Source organism: Pseudorca crassidens, chromosome 15, assembly GCF_039906515.1.
Source record: "Pseudorca crassidens isolate mPseCra1 chromosome 15, mPseCra1.hap1, whole genome shotgun sequence".
Lineage (NCBI taxonomy): Eukaryota > Metazoa > Chordata > Mammalia > Artiodactyla > Delphinidae > Pseudorca > Pseudorca crassidens.
In genome coordinates this window covers 30,958,687-30,981,172 of record NC_090310.1, presented here as the reverse complement: position 1 = coordinate 30,981,172, position 22,486 = coordinate 30,958,687, and the positions used below count along the sequence as shown (strand labels likewise).

The window sequence follows — 22,486 nt, the reverse complement described above, 5'->3', positions numbered from 1 at the left end:
CTTGCCAAAACTGCTTGGAGAACATCAGCTTCTGATGACTGAGCATTTATAAATCTAAATCTGTCTCCACTCATTTCAGCTTCAGTTCCCTCTTCTAAAGCAGATGGTCCCAAAATTTGATTAGTGTGCATCAGAATCACCTGAAGCGCTTGTTACCGCATGCAGATTCCCAGGCCCCTGCCCCAGCGGGGCTCAAGAATGCACATCTTTATCAGCACCCCTACTGATTCAGACTCAGGCTACGCTCTGTGAAACGCTGGTGTAGAAACCTGGGGTCATGAAATGCCCGTCCGCCTTTGGTTAGGGAGAACCCCACATGTCAGAACAGACTTGTTCCTGGAAAACCTTACCTATCAATGTTTGTACAACAAACATTCGGTGCAAATCCTATTTTCTCACTGATTTACTTGATATTTTCTGGGATACTTTATCTCCATTTATTACACATTTCAACAAACAATGATACTTAACAACTTAGTTTCAAGTGACACTTAACAACTCAGTTTCAAGTTTCTCTGTCCCTATGGTCTTAGGTGATTCTGCATCCCGAAGATAAGCTACATGTTTATATTGGCTGGCTTACTCTTTATATGCGTAATGTATTTACTGAACTCTTTTAGAATAGCAGTTCTCAAATTTTAGCTTGGATCAAAATCACCTGGAGCAGCAGCATGCTTGTCAAAATGCAAATTCACAGGCTCCATCATTAAAGAGAAGGTCTTGTGTTGGGTCCAGAAATTTGCGTTTTTACAAGTAACCATTTGATTCAGGTAGAGTTGGTCCATTGGCCAGGCTTGGAGACACCCAGCTTTGGAGAATTACTCTAAATCCTTTCTGCAAAGATGACAGCTGTTTATAATTGTGGTTTGTCTGGATTTTGGAAAGTTCTAAATAAGTGTTCGAGTGTTGACACAAGTAAAAGAATCTCAGAATTATTTCAGAGATTGGAGAATCCAGCCCTTTCACTTTTTAGATAGGGAAACTGAGGTTCAGAGAGGTGACATGACTTGTCTACGGCCACAGCTAGCTAATGATAGAGCCCAGACTCAAACCAAGCTGGGACCCTCATTCAACCACAATGCAAAATCCCTCTTGTGTCCCAGACTCTTCCAGGAAGTTACAACCCACAAAGAAGCTTCCCCATTTCACTGACCCTAGTGTATACGAACGTATATTCACTAAGCCACAGATATCACTGAGACTTGTGGGTGGTGGGGTAGGACCCAGTAGCTGAGCTACATGCTCTGGGGTTTTTAAGTCAAGCCTCACTGGATTTAAGGGTATTGGGGGTAGGAATATCCTGAAATTCAACAATTCAGAAACACATAGGGTACCTCCCTCTACCTTCCAGAGGGATAGAAACTTCTAGAGATGCTGTACATGGTGAAGGAAGGGAATAACTATTTTTTAAAGCTGGAGTTTATTACTATTATTACATGAGAAGTTTGTTTTATTATTCCTTAAACCCTCATGATATTTACTCTTGTGAAATTATTTCATAATACATTTCATATTTTAAAGTAACGTATTTCATAATGAAAAATTTTAAAAGCAAATGAGATGGGAGAGGGAAAAGGCAACTAAGTGTGGTATAGTAGACACTTGAAAGACAGAAGTCTCGGGATGATGAGCAGATACGATCAACACAAAGAGTTTGTCAGATCTTGGTGCAGTTCAATGGTGGCAGTTCTTAAATTTTGGTTCTCATAATCATTTGAGAAGTTGTATTCATCTCTCATACTCTACACCAAGAAAAATTCCTAATATTAAAAATGCCACCAAAATAGAAAACAGGAGAAAATTATTTTGTAACCTGAGTGAAAAGGATTTTTGAATTACGACTCAAACTCCAGAAGCCATAAAAAAGATTGATAGGTGTGACCACAAAAAACATAGATCTCTGTGGAAAAAAATATCTACAAGCTCAAAAGACAAACTAACAGCAGCAAAAAAACTGGGACAGGGCTTCCCTGGTGGCGCAGTGGTTGAGAGTCTGCTTGCCGATGTAGGGGACACGGGTTCGTACCCCGGTCCGGGAGGATCCCACATGCCGCGGAGCGTCTGGGCCCGTGAGCCATGGCCGCTGAGCCTGCGCGTCCGGAGCCTGTGCTCCACAACGGGAGAGGCCACAACAGTGAGAGGCCCGCGTACCACAAAAAAAAAACCAAAAAACTGGGACAAACATTTGTAATCACATCACAAATAAAGGGCTCATTTCTCTAATAGATAAATTAATAAGAAAAACCATCAAATCAACAGAAAAAAATAAGGCACACTTTCAAAAAAGGAACTGCAGAAGGCTTTTCATTACATTTGGTAAAAATCTACTGATAACAAGACGGTGCATATTAAAAAATATTTTGTCACGTTTTACCTATTAGCAAAATTTTAGAAGATTGATGATACACTGTGTTGGCAAAGGTTTTGGGGAGATACGTACCCTCATTCATTGATGGTAAAGGTGAATTTCCTTGGGAGGGAAATTTGTCAATGTCTGTCAAAATTACTATCACCTGTAGTCTTTGACCCAGCAGTCCGAGAAATTTATTTGACATTGGATGTGACGCATAGGGAAGGATATTCACTGCAGTATTGTTTGTAACAACAAAAAATGAGCTCCTAAATATCCATTAGTCGGAGACTGATTAAATACCGTGTGATACACTCACTCGATGAAAGACTATAAATCTTTAAAACTTAACTCTGTAGCTATTTATGCTTTGATAGAGAAAGATCTGGAAGGACACACAGGAAAGTAGTAAATGTGGTTACTATGGAGGGTACTAGGCGAATAAGGAACAGTGTGGAAGGAAGGCTCTTCACTGTTTATATTTTATACACTACTTTTTGATTTTTGAATCGTGTAAATGTACTATCTGTTCAAAATTTAATTTAAATAACTTAAATAATTCACTGAGGAACCTGTTAAACATGTAAGTGTTTTCCCCTGATATTAACTCCACTGAGACAGAATCTCCAGGAATGAGCAGGAATGTCCTCACCCCTAAGGGTGCATGTAGTTATTTCTTAAAAAGAAAAGACTCACACCCCTTTAGCTCTAGTTTCTGAGTTTAAAGTAATGTGTCATGCATCCCCCTCCTGGGAGATTGAATATAGGGTAAACCCACCATCTGCCCAAGTTTGCTAAGATGGATGTTATAACTATTATATGGCTTCCCGAGAACAATTTGTATAATTTATGGCCAGGGATGGTTTCTATTTCTCTACTCCTTTTTGTTTGCATTGTTTAAAAAAAGTGAAAAAGAAAGAAAACAACCCATTTTGTGCTCTGGGTGGCAGATGGATGAGGAGGGAAACAGCCAGCCTTCAAGCATTTTTTCTAACCATTGTCATCACATTTATGCTCATGGTTTGTCCAAAGCAACAGTATATATGATGAAAAGACCACAGTGAAAACAAACAAAAACCCATACCCATGGCTAAGCTGCAAAGTCATCAAAAATTTGTTTTTTCTGGTATCTACTAAAATTGAACATACCACATTCTATAGCTCAGCAGTTTCCACTCTTAGGTATATAACAAGAAAAATGTACTCACTTGTACAATAAAAGACATGTAGGAGAAAGCCCTTAGGAGCTTTACTCATAATAGCCCCACATGGGACACTACCCTAACATTCATCAAGATTAGAAAAGATGTGTGCGTTTTGGTATATCCCCACAGTGAAATTCTACACAGCAATGAGAATGAAAGAACTGGAATGACACACAGTGATCTCACTAACAGAATGATGAGTCAAATGAAGACAAACAAAAAAGAAAACATACGGTATGATTTTATTATATGTTAGAATAACAGGGCAAAAGAATGTACTGCTTTAGAAGCGAGGATGATCTACAAAGATAGTAACTGGAAGAGGCTGTGTGCGTGTGTGTGTGTGTGTGTGTGTGTGTGTGTGTGTGTGGTGGGGGGTTGTAGGGATTGGTGACATCTTGTTAATTGAACTGGATGGTCAGATCAGTTTGGACAAAGTCATCCAGCAGTATACTTAATACTTGTACTTTTCTGCATTTTTTGTCATGCTTTTTAGTAATAAGTTTTAAAAAGTCATTCCAAGCCAGAATGAGCAGTGTGTGAATGAGTTTTAGATAAGAAATGGGTTCAGCTTCTAAATAAATGCTGTCCCAGCCCCTGTTGGGATACCAAAGAGATTCCAAAGAGACTGAAATGACAAAATGTCATTGGCCAAAGCTCCTGGAAATTATGCAGAGATTCGGTCTTGATGGCTTAGAGGGGCCCCCTCTGCCCCACCAGACACAAAGCAGCAGCAAGGCCTTCGCAGTGGGCCTGCAGAACAGCCCACAGGAAGAAGCTGCGCATTAATCGGCAAGGAGAATGCACTACATCCCGCTTTACTTGCCAGGGATCCCTGACAATTGAGATGGTCCACGTAAGCAAATTTTCTGGATAAGCAAAACTTTCCTTAATAAACAATCCTTTCATTTAAAACAGAATCTTTTTTTTTTTTTTTAGTGGTACGCGGGCCTCTCACTGCTGTGGCCTCTCCCGTTGCGGAGCACAGGCTCCGGACGCACAGGCTCAGCGGCCATGGCTCACGGGCCCAGCCGCTCCGCGGCATGTGGGATCTTCCCAGACCGGGGCACGAACCCGTGTCCCCTGCATCGGCAAGCAGACTCTCAACCACTGCGCCACCACGGAAGCCCCAGAATATTTTTTAATGGAACCCTTTCAAAAACACATTTCACACTTCCCTGACTTTTCAAAAAGTTGAAGAGTCCATGGAATAGAATTTAACCTTTACAGCAAATAACAACACTAGCAATTATGTCCTATCTCTGTGCCAGGCACTGTCCGAAATGTTTTACCGCAAATTTTCTCTCTTAGTCCTCATAAAACTCCTATGAATTAGGTCCTATCATTATTCCCATTTTATGTATGAGGATGAGAGTGACTGAAGAACTGTCCAAGGTCATAAAACAGGTCTTCTGTTTACAGCTTCAGTTATTTCGTGTCTGCTATCCTCCACAATGCCAACAGGCAGACGGAAACGTTAGCTGTACCTTTAGAGAGACTGAGTTCCCAGCTTTTCTCTCCGTATTTCCTTTCTCCTTCCTCAATGTGACACTCTTAGTTTTCACAGAAAGCTACATGCCATAAACTCCTATCTAAAATCAGATGAAAACTTACAGTACTTTGTTTTCACCACTTTAAATAAACTCCATCTCCTTAGATCTCCCTATTGGCTAAAATATCCCATTGAGTTGGACCAACTTCTTTATCAGTTTAAGAAACCCCTCTGGTTCTCTGCATTTCAAAGTGTCCTGGATTTGCTTTTTCTTAACACAGTTCAGAAGGAAGCTTGTGATACTCATCAGATTAGCAAAAGCAGCCCTCAACTGGGGGCCTTCTTGACTTCCAGCTCGGCTCTCGAGAACATACAACAGTGGGGGCAGACAAGCACAAAGGCAAGGTGTGCAGTCATTTTCTGTAAGGTGTGTGGATGGGCAGGCCTGCAGAGCAAAAGAAACGGTCATCCTTACCCTGTTTTCAAGCTGACCAAGGCGTCCTCTACTCCCTTCTGATTAAATTTGGTCATGTACTGATGCATGTATGGGTAGTTGTTCCGAATGTTTCTCTCCGTACTGCCGTTGGGCACCGTGCCAAATCGAAAGGGAGGGGAATAGTCGTGAGGTCTCTGAAACTGAAGAGAGACAGAGAAAGAAGGAGGAGGAGGAAGAATCAGCCATCATTCTGTCTTGCCTCAGGAGTTACACATATGCACGTGCTAGCACAGGACAGTAAACACCCACTCATTTTTGTGCTTCCTTTCTACTTAATCACACCTTCCACTGGTCTGGGAGCTCCAGGAAGTCAGAAACAGTGTCTGTCTTCTTCCTTACTGTTCCTCAGTGCCCAGCATAGGGGCTGGCTGGGTGTGCAATAGGTATCTGTTGGATGGAATTTTTCGTCTCCATTATAGAGACCAGCCTAGTCCTAGGCTCACAGGCAGTGCTCAGGAAATGCTGATTAAGCTGGAATTAATGTATGACTTCAGTTCGTTCATCTGCCTTATCATGAAATTTTCTGAGATCCTCACCAATCACTCCCTTCTCTGGACCCCATTTATAATTTCTTTCACCTCACCCAGAAAATGACAAAGGGGGGCAGAATTTGCCACTCCTGAAATATGCCTCTTTGGCATACGGATTATCTGGGGGCTGGTTATTTTTTAAGAAACAGCAGACACAGGAGAAACTCTGAAAACTGAGTAGAAGTTAACTCTTTTGGAAGAGGCAAACTCTTATATTTGTGAGGGTGTCTTCCTCTCTGTATCTGGAAGAGGATGACTAAATCTCTAAAACTCTTATCCATGGAAAAGGCAGCAACTTAAATCTGCCTCACTACCATGCCCTTGCTTACTGTGCTCTTCCTGGTCTCCTCCCAGAACTGGCCTTTCCTTCTCCCCCCACCCCCCATCACGCCTCCCATTACCCTACATCTTTCTTTTGTCTTCAGCTGAAGATAGTACTTAAGCTGGTGGTTTGGGCTATTTCGGGGAGTTACTCAGTTTTCTTGGGTATCTCCCATATATACAGATGGTATACATGTTTTTCTCCTGTTAAATCTGTCATTTATTATGGAGGGTAGAACCTGGAAGGGTAGAGGGACAATCATTTTTCTTCCCGTACAAAGACTCTATGTCATTCACTCACCCTCCAGCCATCATTCATTCATTTGCTCATGCATGCATGCAATACTTATTGTGGTCCTAACACATCCCAGGCATAATGGCAGCTTCCATGAACGTTTCTTGAGCTGAAGTCCATACTAACCATTAGCTTCCCGGGGATGCCCATGTCTGGTATGGCCTCTTGAGCCTCCATAAAGGCTCACTGTCCATGCTCTACTGGGTTTCCCTGATTGGCTGATGTTGTCTGTGAAGGGGGTCAGAACAGGCCTCCCCAGGATGTGCCACTTGGATCATGTGGTTGCTTTTTCATTCTATGAACGTTGTGTACTGCACTGACTTATTTTCATACGTTTCATCACCCATGCATTCTTGGGATAAATCTCACTTGGTCATGGCATATTTTTCTTTTTATATGCTGCTGCTTGATTTAGTTCGCTGGTATTTTGGTGAGGATTTTTGCATCAATATTTTAAAAAGATACTGGTCTATCATTTTTTTTCTTGTGATTCCTTTGTCTAGTTTGGTATCAAGGAAATTCTGGCCTCAGAGAATGAGTTAGGTAGTGTTCCTCCTCTATTTTTCTAAAGAGTTTGAGAAGGATTGGTGTTAATTCTCCTTTAAAACTGTTTGGTAAACTTCACCAGTGAAGGGGCTTCCCTGGTGGCGCAGTGGTTGAGAGTCCGCCTGCCGATGCAGGGGACACGGGTTTGTGCCCCGGTCTGGGAAGATCCCACATGCCGCGAAGCGGCTGGGCCCGTTCTTTTTTTTTTTTTTTTTGTGGTACGTGGTCCTCTCACCGCTGTGTGCCCCCCTCATGGCCCCCCCCACCCCCCAACCCGCGCCGCGGAGCACAGGTTCCAGACACGCAGGCTCAGCGGCCACGGCTCACAGGCCCAGCCGCTCCGCGGCATGCGGGATCTTCCCGGACTGGGGCCCGAACCCGTGTCCCGTCCGTCGGCAGGAGGACTCCCAACCACTGCGCCACCAGGGAAGCCCGAATTTTTCTATTCTTTTTTAAAAAAATTTTTATTGGAGTATAGTTGATTTACAAGGTTGTGTTAGTTTCTGGTATACAGCAAAGTGATTCATATATATATATATGGATATATATATATAAGAATATATATATTCTTTTTTATATTCTTTTCCATTATAGTTTATTAGAAGATATTGAATATAATCCCCTGTGCTATACAATAGGACTTGTTGTTTATCTATTTTATATATAGTAGTTTGTATCTGCTAATCCCAAACTCCTAATTTATCCCTCCCCCCAGATGTGCCACTTTGGCACATGATTTATTTTTAGCTGAAGGCAATTGAGACCCTGTGGGCTCAAGAGGAACTTTCCCTGCTCTGTTAAAGAATTTAAATTGGGGGCCTTGCCCATAATAAGAGTTATTACCAGAAATAACATTTTATGACCTGTGACAGGCAAACATTTAATTACTGAACGTCTGCTCTTCTCATCATCCTGTGAATTGCCCTCCTCCCCTCTGGAGCCCCAGGCCCCTAGCCTATTCCTTAGCTCAGGATGGCACATCTACCTCATTTTACCTTTCTGTCTCTGAACCTCTCATATATGTGGGGTTCCCGTATGTATGAAATTAAGTTAGATTTTCTCCTGTTAATCTGCCTCATGTCAATTTAATTCTTAGACCAGGCAGAACTATCTAGAAGGGTAGAGAAAAGTTTCTTTGCTCTCCATATGTTCACACCTTCAGTGTTTGGGGCAACCTAACCAGATTGGGAGTCCAGAGAACTAGGTCTAAGTCCCAGAAATACAGTTAAAATCTAGAGGCAGCACAAGGCAATGGTTACAAGTGTGAGCTCAGCCTCACAGGTTCCAACGTCAGGTTCTATTCCTTACAGACCGTGGGGCCTTAGAGAAGCCACCTTACTTCCTGCTGCCTCCACTTATTTTCCATCTGCAGAGTGGGAAACACATGAGTACTTCCCTTGTGGGGTCAATGGGAAGACCTAAAACTACAACTTTTGTCAAGTAATTAGAATAGTGCCTGCAACAGAGTAAGCACTCAAAAATAAAACTACTCTTACTCGTCATTTCTGCCATCATCGTGGGCAAAAAAAGTAACCTGGGCCTCATTTTTCTATGAAATATGGAATTCTGGAACTAGAAAGTGATGATTATAGTGACTAACATGTTTTGAGGATTTGCTGGGGGCCAGCACTGTGCTGAAAACTTTACAAACACTGCCTCATTTAATACAACAACCCTGCCTGGTAGCTAATCTTTGAGGCTCCATTTTACAGATGAAGAAACTGAGGCTCAGAGAGGTTCTATGACCTACTTAAGATTACGCTCCTTGTAAACAGCAGCCCAGATTTCAAACCTAAGGTCTGAACTCTATCATTCCTCCGAGACCATTACTAGTGACCTCTCCTCTTTTAGAGGTGAGGACCTTGAGACCCAGAGAGGGAAGGACAACCAGCAAATCTCTGGCAGAACCAGGGCTGGGATCCAGAGGTCTCTCAGATTTCCACATCAGCATGTCTTCCACGGAACTGAGAAGTGCCGGAGGAAGTGTCCAAGTTTACCCAAGAGTCAGGCTAATCAGAAACACTATTCTTCTTTCTAGACACACACTTCTTTTCACTGTTAATTAAACTTTCCAGTTGAAGATTGCTCCCCTTAAATTAGGCACGCTGCCGCCTAATAAGCAGCCATAACTGGATTTGGGGGAAGTGGCCATGCATTGTCCCAGTGAGATCCTCCTGCTGGGCACCTTGTGTTGGGAGCGTGTGTGTATGTACAAGTGTGTGTTTGTGAACAGAAAATGCTCTTTGCACTCACTCAGGCAAGCAGTGCCTCAACTCACCACCTAAAAGGGGGAGGCACCAGCCCAGTCCTGTTTGCACAGCAGCTGTCTGCTCAGGGCACAGAGGCAGCAGCTCTGCTCATGAATCTAGTCATTGTAGCAGCCGCTCCCAACCTCCCGAGACATCTGATGGCCTATTTGCCTAACTGCCTTCCCCTTCACTCACCATCTGTAGCAGAGGAGACACGCAGCTCTTTTAGATTCCCTTCCTTCCCTGCGTTTGGTTTGCACAGCGATAGAGACAGACATTCGGCCTCGGTGATGAATTTCCACACCTCTCTGGCCTTGATTGTACCCTCACCCACACTAAATTCAGCCTGGCACCCAGACCTAGGAACCTTTCCCGCTCCACTAAAGGCTGTCAGACTTTTAAAAGCATGACTCACAATACATCTTCCATCTCCACCCTGTAAAGACACACTTTCTACTTAGGATGTATTCTGATGTAATCCATGGTGATCTACTATTTTAATGGTCACAACTCTTAAATTAATTTCATGACTCCCTAAAGAGTCATGACCTACAGTGTGAAAAACAGTTAGGGGCAAGGATGACTCATCGCCGGAATCCCAGGGCCTAGCGTGGAGGGCACACTCTGTGTGTCTTAGGGGAATGATTTCTGATGCAACATTCTCCCAGAGTTCCATGTGCAAGCAGGAAGAAACGAATGTGGGCTCCAGTGCAGGAAGGGATGGTGCAGAGGTCTCCCCCATCAACAAGACCACAGGGCAACATAATCATGAAGCCCAGTGTCAGCAGAACTCCTCACAGCTTCTCTCTCAAGGTCGCCCTCATGGTTCATATTAGCTGGCTGCACCTGGCCTTGGGCTTTTCATCTGCTACTTTGGAACTGAGACATTTGCTTAAACCCTCTGAGCCTCTGTTTCTCCATCTGTAAACTGAAGACTGCTTTTGCAATTAGAGTGTTTAATGGCATCCCCTAATGCTTGATAAACATCACCTCATCACCCGTTGTTACCCAGCATGACTTTAGTCAAATAAAGGATCCAGTTTCCCTCCAATGTAGAGAACAGAAGATCAGAGGATTGTATCCTACACTTCTGTTCCATTTGGTATGTGGACAGGTCTGAGAGTCATTCCAGCGAATAAGTCATAGCAAGTGCATTATGATGGACGGAGTAGAGATACAGGTCTGGGAAGTAAAACTTCTAGGAAAAATGCGGCAATTAATCAGGACATTTCTTTATTCCTCTTATGAACCAAAAAATACACAATTATTAAAAATATGTATCTTCTGTGGACATAAGTAAGGAATGTCTGGTACTAGAGCCCCTGTTTCTAGTAAGGTCTTCTCCCACTGGTGAGCTCCACATGCTTCTGGATGTAGCATCAAACTGCTGTGGTCCTTAAGAGGAAGGAGAGGCTCAGAGGCCTCCATTCAACCAATAAGAATGGTGGACAAGGCTCACCCAGCACAACTCCCCGAGAACACATTTATGGGCTCATCCACAAGGTACATGCCCTGAATTTCCTCTATTGCTGTCACAAAAGGCCAACTCAGTGCAATAATATTTCAGAGCCCAGAAGTGAGGAATGCTTCGAATTAGGCAATAGTGATGGTCATGAGGAGGGAGCCGAGGGAGATGAAGAGGAGAGGGGAGAGGTAGTGGAGGGGGTGGGAGGAGGCTTGAGGGAAGAAATACCATTTATAATAGGATTATCTACCATGTGCCAGGCACAGTGTGAGGATTATTCCTAATCCTCGTATCAACCTTGCCAGAATGGTATTAAACCCCCTCTATCAGGAAATTAAGCTGTGGGGATACTGACACACTGAAGGCCATACAACTACTATATGGCAAGGTCAGGATTTGAATCCAGATCCATTTGACCCCTATGGTGTTGCTTTTTCCACTACATTAGTCTGCCTCCCAGGGATGGATTTCACCAACCACAGTAACACCCAACATTTTAGAAAGGGTCGCCACCAACATTCCAACTTCTTTAATAATTCCTAGGGGAGCATCTACCCATGAATTCACCTACGTATAATTTAACCCCAAGCTCATCTGAGCACACCGTGGGCTCCAAAGGTGCTTCTTTCACAGCAAGTATGCAAATGGCTTAAAAGTATTATAAACCTGAGCTGTTACATAGGTATTCATGATAAAAAGAAAGAAAGAAAGAAAGAACACTTGTATACAGTATTCAAATAAATTGATTCAATATAGATTTTGATTTTGCAGACTTTCCTGGTATATTTGCCATTAATCTTCTGGGAGCATTTAGCTTATTTACTCTAGGAATTTTGCTGTTTATCTAATTGTATCAAACATTTAATTAAAAGAGCTATCTGCTTGCTGCTAACACTCTGAGCATGGAAACTGAGCTGTACCTCATGAGGATATGGTATCTGTTACTAGATGTTTCCAAATCAGAGAAGGTCAGTCTAATTATTAGTGTTTCTAATTAGTTTTCCCGCAAGCAGTCATGTTATTAGACCCAAAACTAGGTAGCAAGGGATTTTTCCCCCTTGCTATTGAAAATAGCAACAAAAAGCAAAATACGCTGCCAACTCCTTTCTTGAAGAATCTTCTCATCCAAAACTTGGTTTCCCACTGCTTCCAATGTATCTCTGGTCACTTATTCTAGGAACTGTACGTTTGCTCCCATGATGTGATGGAATCGCATAACAGTTACAGGCAACCGGGCACATTCACATGTGCAGCCTCCTTCCATCCTTACCACAACGATGATTCCCAAATGTTCAGAGAGGAACTAGAAGGCTCAGCAAGGTTACCCAACAATAAAGGCATCACACAACTAGTATGCAGCAGAGAGGAAAAGGAACCCAACTTTCCTGACTCTGAGTGTAGGGCTTTCTCTGCTGCCTCCCAGATGCCATGTGCTTTAGGTGAGCCAAGGAATTGGGTGAGCATGATGTATTAGGGAAGGGCTCCAGGAGAAACCAGGAAGGACATGGGGGGAGAAGGTTAGGGAAGGTGAGGAAGCCAGCCAAGGGTGTGATTACGAGCAAAGTCTCAGCCTCGGCCTGATCCTGCAGGGAGCTCTGCAGAGTAAACTGCTCCTCCGAGTTTGCCTAGAAGCAACAGAACAGCTGGGCTTTTGTACTCTCACACTGGTTAGCCATTGGTTACAGGCAACTGCAAGATTTGGGGGACATAAAAATATCCAGGCATTTACCATTTCAGTGCCCCAAGGTAATCATCCTCTGAAGGTCCCTGGTACGAATCTTTGTCAGCAAAGGCGAGGCTGGGCACACAGAAATGAGAAAGGGATCCGAGGCCCCAGGCAGGGTGCCCGCAGCATCCAACACACCGTGCATTTCCCGTTCAATCAACAAGTGTGCACTGAGCATCTACTAAGTGTCAGATAACCCTGACATCCCCTTCCCCCAAGTCAATTTTAATCTCATCAGTTTTACAGCACTTATTCCTGCCTGGAATTTTCTTCTCCATTGCGTTTACTTGTGTGTCGTTTATTTCTTCCTACTGGAATTTAAGTTTCATGGGAGCACAAGCTCAGGCTGCCAAGTTCACCATGGTGACCAGGAAGGCTCTCCCAAGGGGTGATAGTTTCCCTAAAACCTGAAAATCAAGGAGAAGTCGGCCATGAGAATAGAGGGGGAAGAACATTCCAGGCAGAGGACATGGCAAGTGCCAGGGCACTGTGGTGGAAATGCACTTGGAGTGCCTAAGGAACGGAGAGAGGGCCTCAGCAAGCAAGACGGAGGGGACATGGGGGGATGGGCCAGATAATGCAGGGCTTTGTCGCCATGACGCAGAGAGTGGCATTTACTCAAGTGGCATTTCCAAGGAGGAGCCATCAGAGAGGCCAACTGCTCATAAGGTTGGTGGCGCTTTTGTGATGGTGACTCACTCCAATCCCTCACCTTCTCTCTGATGACAGGCCCCTCTGTACCTCTTTCAACCACGTGTAAGTCACGGCTAAGCTGTTAAGTCTTCTCATGGGCTGATTTTCTATTCAGCAGTCTGTTGATGAATGCTGAAAGGATATATGTAGACTCATGCCAATAAGACATGATACTGAGATTTTATAAAGAGACAAATTATCCCCACATACAAGACAGAAAATCTTTGCAGTGCTGCAGTCCCCACACTGCTGAGCTTAGCAAGTCAGGGTTTGTTTCCTGAAACTAAAATTTCAATAGGAGGATATACCCAGTTTACCTCTTCCTCCCTGTAGGTTTCTGAATAGCTACTCACACCCTGCAAACTTCGTTCCATGGCAGCGGAGAATGGAGAGCGCAGGTGTTAACACTCCCATCTCCCTGATGTGGGAAGCACAGCCCCAGGAGGGAGGATTGAAGGTGAGTCTGAGTAAAAGGAACCAGTGGGAAATGAAAAACCTCCCTGCTCTGTTTGCGTCCCTTGAAGAAATTTCAGGTGAGTCAGGAGTGCTGGTGATGGGGCTGATTGGCTACATAGTAAAAAGGAGCTGTCAGTTTTGTCTCTGGGTAGGGCTTACAGAGGACTTTTGTTTTCAAGTCAGAGAATCCAAGGCATGGAGCACGTAAGAGACTCAAACGAAGTCACAAAACTAGGAGGTACCTACAGCCGAGAGCATCTCACTTCACCCCAAGTTTCTCCTGATCCAAGGCTAGTGGATCTCCCTCAACATCACACTCTCCTTGGCAAGACGAGCTCTAGCCTAAGCTGTAACATGAGTCACAGACCTCAGGAAGCATCAACACAGTCATGTAAGTGTGAGAAACGACCACGGGGGAAACTTCGTTTCCAAGTTAGATCTAGACACTTTAAGACTTAGAAGCTAAGCTTAAGCTTCCGTTCCTGGAACTTTTAGAAATATGCCCATTTGAGTTAAGAGGAAAAAACAATCCTCTGGCTTTGTGCTTTAGAGTTGATGGGTTTGGATGAGAGTCTGATTTTCTTCCTCTGAGGGGAGAACGTTTAAGATCAACCCCTCAGGCAGAGATGAAAGCAAAGTGACCTTACCTTTTTGTCACTGAGGCCAGTCACTTGGTCCACAAACTCCTCCTGGATCATGAAAGCAGCCAGATTAGCCGTGTAGCTGGCCAGGAATATGACGGCAAAGAAGGCCCACACGGACACCATGATCTTGCTGGTGGTCCCTTTAGGATTCTGGACAGGCACGGAGTTGTTAAACACCAGGCCCCAAAGAAGCCATATAGCTTTTCCAATCGTAAAAGAAGGCCCATGGGGTGCTGCAAATGACAGGAAGGACATTCTCAGCGCCTCCTCGAAATGCACACTAGTGAGTGTTTGATACTATGCAGAGGCCCCAGCAACACTGAAGGCTGCCAGAAGACGGACTTAGATCACAGCGTGTCCCATCACTGCCCCAGAACCACACACACAAAGAGTCCTTTTTTCTTTAAAAATTAGCATTCTTCCCACATTTCTATATATTTGGCTTTTTGCCACATTTCTAAAAAGACAAAGAAAGAAAGAAAGGAAGAGAGAGAGAGGGAGGGAAGGAGGGAGGAAGAAAGAAAGAAAGAACAAGAAAGAAAGAAAGAGAGAAAAAAGAAAGAAGGAAGGAGAGAGAGAAAAAGAAAGAAAGAAAGAAAGAAAGAAAGAAAAAGGGAAAAAAGAAGGAAGGAAGGAAGGGAGGGAGGGAGGGAGGGAGGAAGGAAGAAAATGGTTATGCAAAACATGGGTTTGAATTAGAAGTAGTGTTATGACCTGTTTTAAATGTGGATTTGATTTCCATTTGGGGAAGCAGAGCTTTACAAAAACATGTGCATGGGGGCTGCTTCAGTATTCGTCAGATGTGCTTTCGTATAAGAACCATGCAATTCAGAGGGACTGGTGCTTGATATTCTAATCTGATTGTTCCTAGCCATGGCTCCTGTTCAAACTCAGATGTAAGATATGCACAACGTAGGAATTAAACCCAACTAAAACACTCTCCAAATGGAGACATTAAGGAACAGAACAATAGAGCTTAATTCTTCTAACACTTCACAGATGGAAGACATTTGGTTGCAGGGTCATGGAAAATGAACTCTGATATCACAGCACTTTTTCTTCCTCAGCGTATTCTTAAGATTCTTTTTTTTTTTTTTTTTTAAGATTCTTAAGTGTTCCTTGCAACAGACTTAACTAAAGAGGCAGAACAATATGCCAAAATTTATTGGGCAGGGGAATATGCAGGCTGTAAAACACACATGTTAGAGCTTTCAAGTCTGTTTTTGTGCAAGGGGAAAAAAATCAATTTATGCCCTCATTTCATGGGAAAAAGGGTCTTCCTTTAACAGAAGGTTTTTATGTCATTTAAGTAAATGAAGATATGAAAAAATGATCTACTTAGACTTCAGTTGGCGATGCACTCAGAGTGGGCAATAAATAAAGTGGCAGCAGTGAATCCAGATTGATGGAAGTTATGAAGTTCTGGGCAGAGAGCCTAGTTGGGAAGCAAGCTTTCCGCACATGGGAGGCCAAATTCAGGCTATCGCAATACTTACAATATCCATATACAACACATTAGAGAGAAGGCAACTAATTCTATTATTCTCAGTTTCAAGCTCTCCTCTTTTTCCTTGCCTAATTTTATGATCTTCTGGGCTTATTCCCAAGAGGCTGAGAATTCTTAGTAAAAAAGTAGAGTCAATCCAGTAAACTTCATGAACTACTTAATTTTATTAGGGATGCGTGTTGATCAGAAGTGATAGCTATTTGGGAATCAGAAATGGGCAGCTGCAGGGAGCTGTCCAAGACGTTTGGGAATTCCTGATTCATGAAGACTATTACTGGGTCATATAATTTTCCCCATAAAGGACAATGAGATGTAACAGAAAGCTATTTTGTGCAAGGAAATAAGTAGCTGTCATTTCCTGAGGGTTTCTACATGCGGATGAGTAGAAAACAAAAAGCCTCCAGGTGATGGAAGGAGTTTGCATGCTAGGTTCCTTCCTGCACAATAGTGTGTGCTTCAGCACGTGGTGGCCTTCGGATAGCTTTTTATCTTCCACGATACATTTCAAATGTATCCACTTCTTTCCATCTCCATTCTCTCCATCCAAGTCCAAAGCACTGCAGTTCTTTCTCTTGGAAAACTGTATCACCTTCCTAACTGGTCTCCCTCCTTCCACTGCTGCCACCCCTCTCATCGTCTTGATAGATAGATAGAAAGTGACCTTTCCACACTGTACAGGTTTGTATTCTGCCTCTTCCCTTTCATTGTATTTTGAAGAAAATCTGAAATGCTTACCACAGTCAACAGCCTATCCCTCTGACTTCATCTTATACCACTGTCTACCTCACTTACTCATAACTTTTCTGTTTCTTGAGCATATCAAGATTGAGCCCATGCCAAGGCCTTTGTATCTGCTGTTCCCTCTGCATGGAATGCTTTTCCCTCAGTTTTTCATAGGACTGAATCCTTCTCATCTTTCAGGTCTGAACTCAAGCGTCATCTCTTCCTAAAGCCCTTCCCTGCTTGACCGTCATACTTAAGAAGCGCCCATATCCCGTCACTTCACTTTGGTTTTTCTCCCTTCTTCTTGAGATTTATTACAATCTGTGATTATTCACTTATATGTTTACGTGTTGTCTCCACAACTAAATTCGCTGTGGCCCAAGGATGAGGAAATCTTCATCCCATTTACCACGTTAAACCCCTGCTCCGGTACCAGGTACTCCGGAAATATTCATCAAATAAACGCACGAATTCACAAACAACACAAGCTCTGATTTTGCAAACGTAAATATCTACTCTCCTGCAGTATGATCACCCATAGAACATTGCCTCAGGACCCACTCTGTTGGAAAGCTTCTTACTAGTTAATTACATTACCCATTTAGTGAAATGCTGGCAACTCTCTCACTTAAACACAACGTGATTACTTGTGGCATTTTAACTACATTTGGTTGACGGCAGGTGGTTTATGTGGTAACAGTGGTTAAGAAGAAGCGGGAGGATTTCAGTAAAACTAAGTTCCCAATAGATTCCTGTGACCTGCTGGCTCTTTCCAATACTGAATCTTCCAAGCAAAAAGAACATATGGCAAATTAAAGTGCCTTGTTTTTGAATAACTGTACCTTGAAGATCTGCCGTCTTCCATCATCTAAAGTCATTTTTCAGGAAAGAGATTTCGTCCTGGCACCCTTCTGATACCATCTACTTAGAATGTGTTGTGCGTTGAGAAAAATTCACTCAAAATTGTGTAATGTGTTTATGTATATGGTTCGTGTGGGAGCCTCTTAAAAAGTTAGGGCCGGGCTTCCCTGGTGGCACAGTGGTTGAGAGTCCGCCTGCTGATGCAGGGGACGAGGGTTCGTGCCCCGGTCCGGGAGGATCCCACATGCCGCGGAGCGGCTGGGCCCATGAGCCACGGCCGCTGAGCCTGCGCGTCCGGAGCCTGTGCTCCGCAACGGGAGAGGCCACAGCAGTGAGAGGCCCGCATACCGCAAAAAAAAAAAAAAAAAAAAAAAGTTATGGCCAATGAATGCATCCCAATTCAATTTTCTACTTACTGATTGCCACTTTATCAAGTACAATGCACTAAGGTCAGGCACTGTCAAGAGGAAAATGTAACTGTTTGGGGAAAGTCACCATTTTATCATATATTTATATATTTATCATCAAACGAATGTGAGCAGATTTGGCAGTTTGGAGAAGGTTCTTAGCCTAGATTCTATAAAACCATTTTCTTTGCATAGACTGACGTTGAGACTCACTAGTAGTTTTAACATTTGTTTTGATGCACATTTTGACAACTGCCAGAAAACTTTTTCAAATATGCTTTCTCAGCAGACATCAGTAGTTTTTCACTTAACTACCGACTCCACATTATAGCAAGATTAAAATGTCTCATTTTTAAGTTTTATCCTTCTTTTCAGTAGAAGGGAATAACCCATACTTGTATGGCACTGCAAGTAATATCAATGACCCAGCATGATTTATACGATGGTACAGCAAGGCAATATAGGATAATGTGTTCTAAATCTGAACTCTTCATTGAAAGTAAATTACATAGCATTGACTTTGAATCATGCTTATGAAGCTAGTCTCACCTTTCCCTTTGGCTAAGTTTCTGTTGTATCCAACAGGACTGAAGTATTCAAATACGAAAACAGCTATGGCGGATACAATGAGCAGCATCACAAACATCATCACCCAGACGGAGGCGCTGAATGGTTCTGCAGGTAAACAGGCCGGAGGGATGGAAACATGGTCAGTGAGCGCCTCCTCACAACCAGGGCTAGCAGGAAGCCTAGAGGGCCATTTGCAGACTCACTGAGAAACCCGCTCTGATGTGAATCTGATCATTCAAAAGAAGCTAGTCATTGTTTATTCATACATTTAAATCATTCTCTATTCTACAAAATATTTGAGGTGTTTTATAAGAATGCACATCATAGGATAAAAACAGAAAAGCATATGACATTTTACAAATCAGGTCAAGGATAATAAAAACAAAATATAATGATAAGACCAAGGGAGAAAGTTAAAATGCAAACCAAGAGGCTACAGGGTCCTCTGTAATTATAGAATCATCCAGGGGACCAAAGCTAAAGAGAAACAAGACTAGATTCAAATAGTCAAACATAAGGCACCTGCGAATCAGCATGAGTTTTATTTTTATTTTCATTTTCATCTTGACATGCTGGAGGGAGGACGTGCAGGAATTCTAGAAGTAAAGGGAGAATTATAACCTGGTAGAAAAGGATCGTAAAATCGTGGGATTGACAGGAATATTGGAATGTCATAGTCTGCCCCCAATACTACCACTCTCTCCATTTCACCTACTGCTTCGGACAGATGGTATCTCTACAATTTAAAAATCTTGTCGAGGTTGGTAATGGTTAAACGCAATTGACAAGTCATTTGAGGATATTACATTCACACGAGAATTCAATGAAAATGCATCGTTTAAAGATAGAGGCAAGGAAGTAGTAGATGGATAGATGGTTATTTCCCCTAAAAATAGTTTTCATCAGCTCATTTTCATGTGGGTGTCTCAGAAGGGCAGGCCAAGACACAAGGTTCTAAATCTTAGATCACTTTAGAAAGGTAAGAGATACTATGTAAAACAAATTAACATTTTTATTCAAACTGATTGAGGACGTGAAAGTGAGCTGAAAGGAGCTATTTTATCCATGTATGACATAGATTTGCTAGAAAATCAACAGAGACTAAAATTTTTTAAATGAACATAGCTCCACCTGATTGCATCATTGGGAAGAAACTGCCCTTGGACACCAATGAACTTATAATCCTTTTCATCATGAGCAAACATTTTCTAAGAATAAAATATAAGAAGCCCAATAATACCTCTTGAATAGTACACAATTTATTATTTTTAAATGTTTTTTTTCTGATGAAGCTATTAATAATAATAAAGAACTAGGCTGATAGCAGGCCACCTTTTTATTAAAGTCTGTGACTACCTAACACAGCTAGAGTTCATCACAAATTCCAATGTAATGAGCTTAATATATAATAAGAAACTAATATGTCCGAAGCTTTAATGATATTGGATAATTTTAAAACCTGAAGGAATACTTTGTAATGCAGTTTTGATAGTGCAAATACTTTAAGAAGCAACAAGTACCAAGACAACTTACTTGACTTAAATAAGCCAAGATGAGCTCAAAGAAACCAATGAGACTAAAACTGAAATTTATCTTAGTTAAATTTAACTTGAGTGCAAACAATATCGTGTCCCTGAAAGCAGCAGTTTGGTAGTAAGGTGTATCCAGGAGAAAGAAATGAATAATTAGGAGATTAAAAATTACTTAATATTCAAAAATAGAGATGTTAAAGTAATTCTCCAGGTTGGATGTGCTGATGGCATAGTGTGTCTCAGCAGAGGAGGATCACTGTAATGAGTAAAGGAGCATTATATACATGTAAAGTATTTGGTGTGTGCTTTGCACACTGCATACACATAATAAATTAAATGGAATAGCTGCTGGGTTCCGTGGTTAAAGCCAGAATTGGTGGTGGTGGTGTGCTGTCCAGGGTCCTGAAAAAGGCGTTCTAGTTTAAAACACGCACACTTATTAATCTGATAACTCCTTTTCTCTGCAGGTTATGATGACATTATTAAAAATATTAGGGTAAATCCTTACTGAATTCTTGTACTCACATGTCAGAATCTGTAAGCCTTCAGTGGACTTCACTGGGCACTTGATGTGTCCTAGTCACTAACCGGTCAGAAAATCAGATGGAAACGATCAAGAAACTGATCCCAGATGTTTTCTCACTTCGAAGTGACAACATCTGTCCCTTGACTTGTGAGGATGGCAGAGAGATTCTGCTGTAGTATTCTGGTTTTAGTAAGTTAGGTACCTATGAGTGCCATGAAGGATGGCTATTCCCAGACACCACACACACACACACACACACCCCCCCCCCACAACAAAGAAAGTCATTAGAACAATGATGAGCTACTGTCTGTAGTGTCTAAGATGTGACCCAGAAGTATTTTTAGATAGCTCTGGATTACATCCTCTACTGGACAGATTCAACAGATTCAACATCTGTCTGTGAAGGAACTTTAATCTAGAAGAGACCCCAGCTCAGCATTTCTTTGGATCAAAGACTCCAACCTACTTGGAAAGTCTTAAGAATTAACTGAATATTGCCAGAGACATCATCTCTGTCCTTGAAGAGTCGCTGGTTACATTTTGATACAAAAGCTCAGAGGCATTACCTGCAAGTGTTTCCGATGTGAGTTAATGGATTTTGCAGAGGAGAGAGAATAGGAAATAATGAAGAGCAATGCAATCAGATTTTGAATATTTGGCTCTTCCAGATGACTGAGCCAGTGAATGGAAAAATGTAGCTTAGCATGGTTCATTATGACTTTCAAAACCTGCAGATAATGACCGTAAATAGGGGGTGCACAGTCAATCGAATAGGGATGTAATTTAGTGACTAGGAAAAGTATTATGCCTTCTGTGTAAAAACAGCTTTAAAAATAGCTTCCTCTGGCTACAATTTATTTTATTCTTAAAGATACAGTAGGAAGAGTAGGGGGAAAGGAGGTTTAGCTAAATTTAGCAAAAATACTTGACTTTTATGGAAATGTTCTACTAACACAGATAAGATAAAAATCTAGGGAAACTGGGTTGAGGCCAGATTCAGTATCAGTGACTCATATTTATGAGACAAGTCAATGGAAATATTTTTCCTCTTTGATTGAACTGGACGAAAAGTTCTCTCTAGCTCACTAAGAAGATAAGTGGACAACTTTCTCTTTCCATTTCTTCCACGAACTCCCTTCCTCCAACCTCTAGGACCAAAGATCTCTGTTAAAGGTTCCAATAGGGAATGGGGAAAAAGACGATTACGAGTGACTGTGAGTGAGAGTATATCCAATAATTATTAACATTCTGCTTGTGTTGTCAATATCAGTAAGCAGTACTTTTCATGATCCAGTGAGGCTCCCTTATTAAGATATGGGCATCGTTATCCATATCAGACACAGGCACAGAAGGAACACAGTGAGGTGTGTATTTGTCAAGGTCCACATTACTCCAACAAAGGTTACAAAAATGGAAGCGAGTGCAAAATCAAATCCAGTGAGTGGTAAGGATTTCAACAGCTTCAATGGATTATGGAAAATGAAAATAGTAAATCCATATGTCTCTGTGAGTAAGGCAGTATCCAAAATCCTGTTAGTCAACATTTCACTCATGAGAATGAAGCTAGAACGCTTCACTGGCTGCTAACACCACATATAAATGAAGACAGTGGAAGAGTAAGGCTATGGGCTTGGAGCTGGCATCCACAAATGGGCCCCAGTCTGCAGTTTTAGTTCTCTAATAAACAAAGTTTTTTTGTCTTTGGAAAAATGTAAGAAATTCAGTTGACCCTAATCTAACTGTTTTCACTCTCTCCTGCAGTTTCCTTCTAGGGGTCAATGTTTGTCTTAACCGTCCCAATTTGGGACAAACCCACTGACATGGGAATGCCAAGGGGAAGTTAATCTGAATCCCATGATCTTCAAGACAGTCACTATCAAAAACTGTTTATG

At 42.2% G+C, this 22,486-nt stretch overlaps 1 protein-coding gene across 1 annotated transcript in view; it reads right to left on the bottom strand.

The window, feature by feature from the left end:
* Positions 1-22,486, bottom strand: part of GRIN2A (glutamate ionotropic receptor NMDA type subunit 2A) — a 372,838-nt gene that overhangs the window by 65,402 nt on the left and 284,950 nt on the right. Inside the window, exons 7-9 of the mRNA XM_067706655.1 lie at positions 18,516-18,641; positions 14,472-14,701; positions 5,523-5,683 (exon numbers count right to left, since the gene is read on the bottom strand). Coding sequence (XP_067562756.1) covers positions 5,523-5,683; positions 14,472-14,701; positions 18,516-18,641 — 517 coding nt within the window. The remainder of the gene's footprint in view (positions 1-5,522; positions 5,684-14,471; positions 14,702-18,515; positions 18,642-22,486) is intronic.